Genomic DNA, 2,677 nt, shown 5'->3' with positions numbered 1-2,677 from the left:
AAGACCTGAGGGCAGAGGAAGACAAATGAAACTTCTTAAAAAATTACTTTCGTAGAGATTTTAGACGAAGAAAACAACAGTTTTTCTACTTGTAGAAAACAAACGGTTGTTGTTGATACAAATTTACAAGTAGGGTAGCGTAATATGGCTAACTGACCGAGCTAAAAGAGGCTAACCTGTTAGCATAGCTAGCCACAGTGCTATCCAGCTCTCCCTCTTTATATCAGGGTCTAACAGTTACTTTGTTCACCAGAAACAGATTTTTCATCAGTACAGCTTACATAAAAAAAATACAAAAAGGTCCGATTCTGGTCGATCACTGGTTGGTTGATTGGTTTATCTCTGTAATACACACTGTATCATGTGATACGTGGGTTTTACAGACCTCTACATCATCATTCTAGAGTGAAAATATTTATTTTCTTGAACACCCTGATGTATACAATCAGGCACATAAACTGGAGTAGTGGGAAATAAACTTATTCATTTTACCTTATAATAATAACAGTAAATAAATAATCTACTACTGATTATGATTCTCAGAATCGACACACCATAGATATTTTAGACGTAGACGTCTCATTGGACGCTGGCTGACTAGCCTAGAGGGCGGCCATCTTGGATCGGACCACAGTCAGAAAGAATAGGAGGCGCCTTAGATCTCATTTTAATCACATAACAGACGATTATAATAATCTCTTACATGTTTCAACCCCTTAAAGGAGCAAAACAATTTTTTTAATTACCCTTTAGTTGGATTACAAATATTTATTCAAATCAAAAACTATTTAAACTGAACTCAAACTGGTTGAGATATTTATAATATAATGTATGTTCTGCACAAATAGAAATTATATGTTGCAGCTAGCTGGCAAACAGCACAGAAGGAGAGAAGGCGAACGCGAGTGCGCCACTTACTGGTCCGGAGGAGTTAAGCGTTTAACTTGGTGATAAACCTTTAATTTAACACCAAGTGTATCATAATTGATATATGAGACATTGAGACCTCTACATCGTCAGTGTGATATTTTTGCTCTAGTGAAACCTGAATTTTTCAATCATAAACACATTGTGAACAGATAAAAATTTGTATAATTTGAACAAAATTTTTGACGTATCGTTTCTCTGCCTTTTGGCTAAGATCAAGCGTATAATCTGTTCTTATCAGTTTAATATCTGATTTGTCACCTGTCTGAAGACCATATATTAAATTTGGGTGAGTGGCAGCCTAGTGGTTAGGGCGTAGAGCTTGGAATCCTGAGGTTCTGGGTTGGAGCCCCACTGCCACAGACTGCCACTCTGGGTCCCTGAGGAAGACCCTTAACCCCATACTGCTGCCCGGCGCCGCACAATGGCAGCCCACTGCTCCACAAGAGGATGAGTTAAATATGTTGCTCTGTACCTGTGACANTTATCTTATTTTAAGTGTAAAGATACTAATTTCATTGGCAAATCATCGTATTTACCTACTCAAATTAAGGGTAAATACACTTGATTTAAGAAATTTTTACTTATTTCTAGATCATTTTTGCAGTGCATTGGCAAAATGTCTTTTATCCTCTCTATTCAACAACAAATACACTTATTTTAAGAAAAAATGACTTATCTAGATTTGGATTTTTCCAGTGATGGCGCTGTGTGTCTGATCTATCTCAGATGTTAACAGGTTTGCATTTATTGTGACTCTGCTTACAGATCCTCCTCTTTGCATTCCTGAAGGTCATAGAGGAGGGAAGTCACATGGTCATGATGGAGTGCCCCGATACCGTCAACACCCTCCTCCACGAGTTCTTTCTCTGGGAGCCTGACATGTCCAAAAAGGGAGAGGCTGACAACACAGTTTCTGTCTGCGACTCTATTAACACGCTGAAAATCAAAAAGCCTGTAGACAAATAACGCTGCAGGACTGCTTTTATCACATTGCGAGCGGAAGGTCTTTTTTTCCTGCATTGTTGAGGCTTCTGGGGCTTGGGAGCCATTCCAAGCAGGGCTGCATCTGAAAGGATGCGGGCGACTGCTGGCGCTCCGAGATAAAGCAGCGAAGAACACTGGAGGAGAGGGAAGGACGCAGACACAGTTTCTTTTTCCACCTTTGCACCACTTTGTGCTCCGTTTTGCGAAACGAACTGCTATTCTGTGTATGAAATGTTTGTGCAGAAAAGTGGACAGAAACGTAAAGACAAAACCTCTTCACGATGACGACTGGAGTTTTCGTCTGTGTATTCGCTTTGAGAAGGACTAGCTAATGAATTCCTTTGAGCACAGCTGTAAAAGGGAAACTGGGTTCAACAGAGCTGTTAGTAGGACGGTTTAAAGCAAGATGAAAGAGCTGTTGGAAACTCAGCAAGGATAATAATGGAAAAAATATATATAATTTTAATGATGTGCTAAAGAAAAATTACAAAAAGTTTCACAAAAATGAACCATAAACAACAAATATGCTGCATTCACCACCTCAGACATGACTAAAACTGGTGTAGGTACCAAATCTGCCCCGTCTTATGACTTCAACATACGGCAACTCCACTCGGACAAACTGTATTGAACCCGTTTCTTAATTGATCGAATCTCTCTTGGAGTTTTTGACTAATTATTATGTATATTGGCTTTTATTTTACTTTTCATTTGCATTCCTAAAGTATAAAACAGTCTTTGCCATTCTTAAAGGAAAGAACTT

General features: G+C 38.8%; 1 protein-coding gene across 1 annotated transcript in view; it reads left to right on the top strand.

Moving 5' to 3' along the window:
- Positions 1–2,581, top strand: part of LOC107101564 (abhydrolase domain-containing protein 8-like) — a 10,012-nt gene extending 7,431 nt beyond the window's left edge. Inside the window, exon 4 of the mRNA XM_015400518.1 lies at positions 1,692–2,581. Within this exon, the coding sequence (XP_015256004.1) occupies positions 1,692–1,896 (205 nt within the window). The 3' untranslated portion in view covers positions 1,897–2,581. The remainder of the gene's footprint in view (positions 1–1,691) is intronic.
- Positions 2,582–2,677: the final 96 nt, after the last annotated feature.

This window comes from Cyprinodon variegatus, unplaced genomic scaffold, assembly GCF_000732505.1.
Source record: "Cyprinodon variegatus isolate N-32 unplaced genomic scaffold, C_variegatus-1.0 Scaffold1114, whole genome shotgun sequence".
NCBI lineage: Eukaryota > Metazoa > Chordata > Actinopteri > Cyprinodontiformes > Cyprinodontidae > Cyprinodon > Cyprinodon variegatus.
This window is presented reverse-complemented; position numbering and strand designations above follow the sequence as displayed.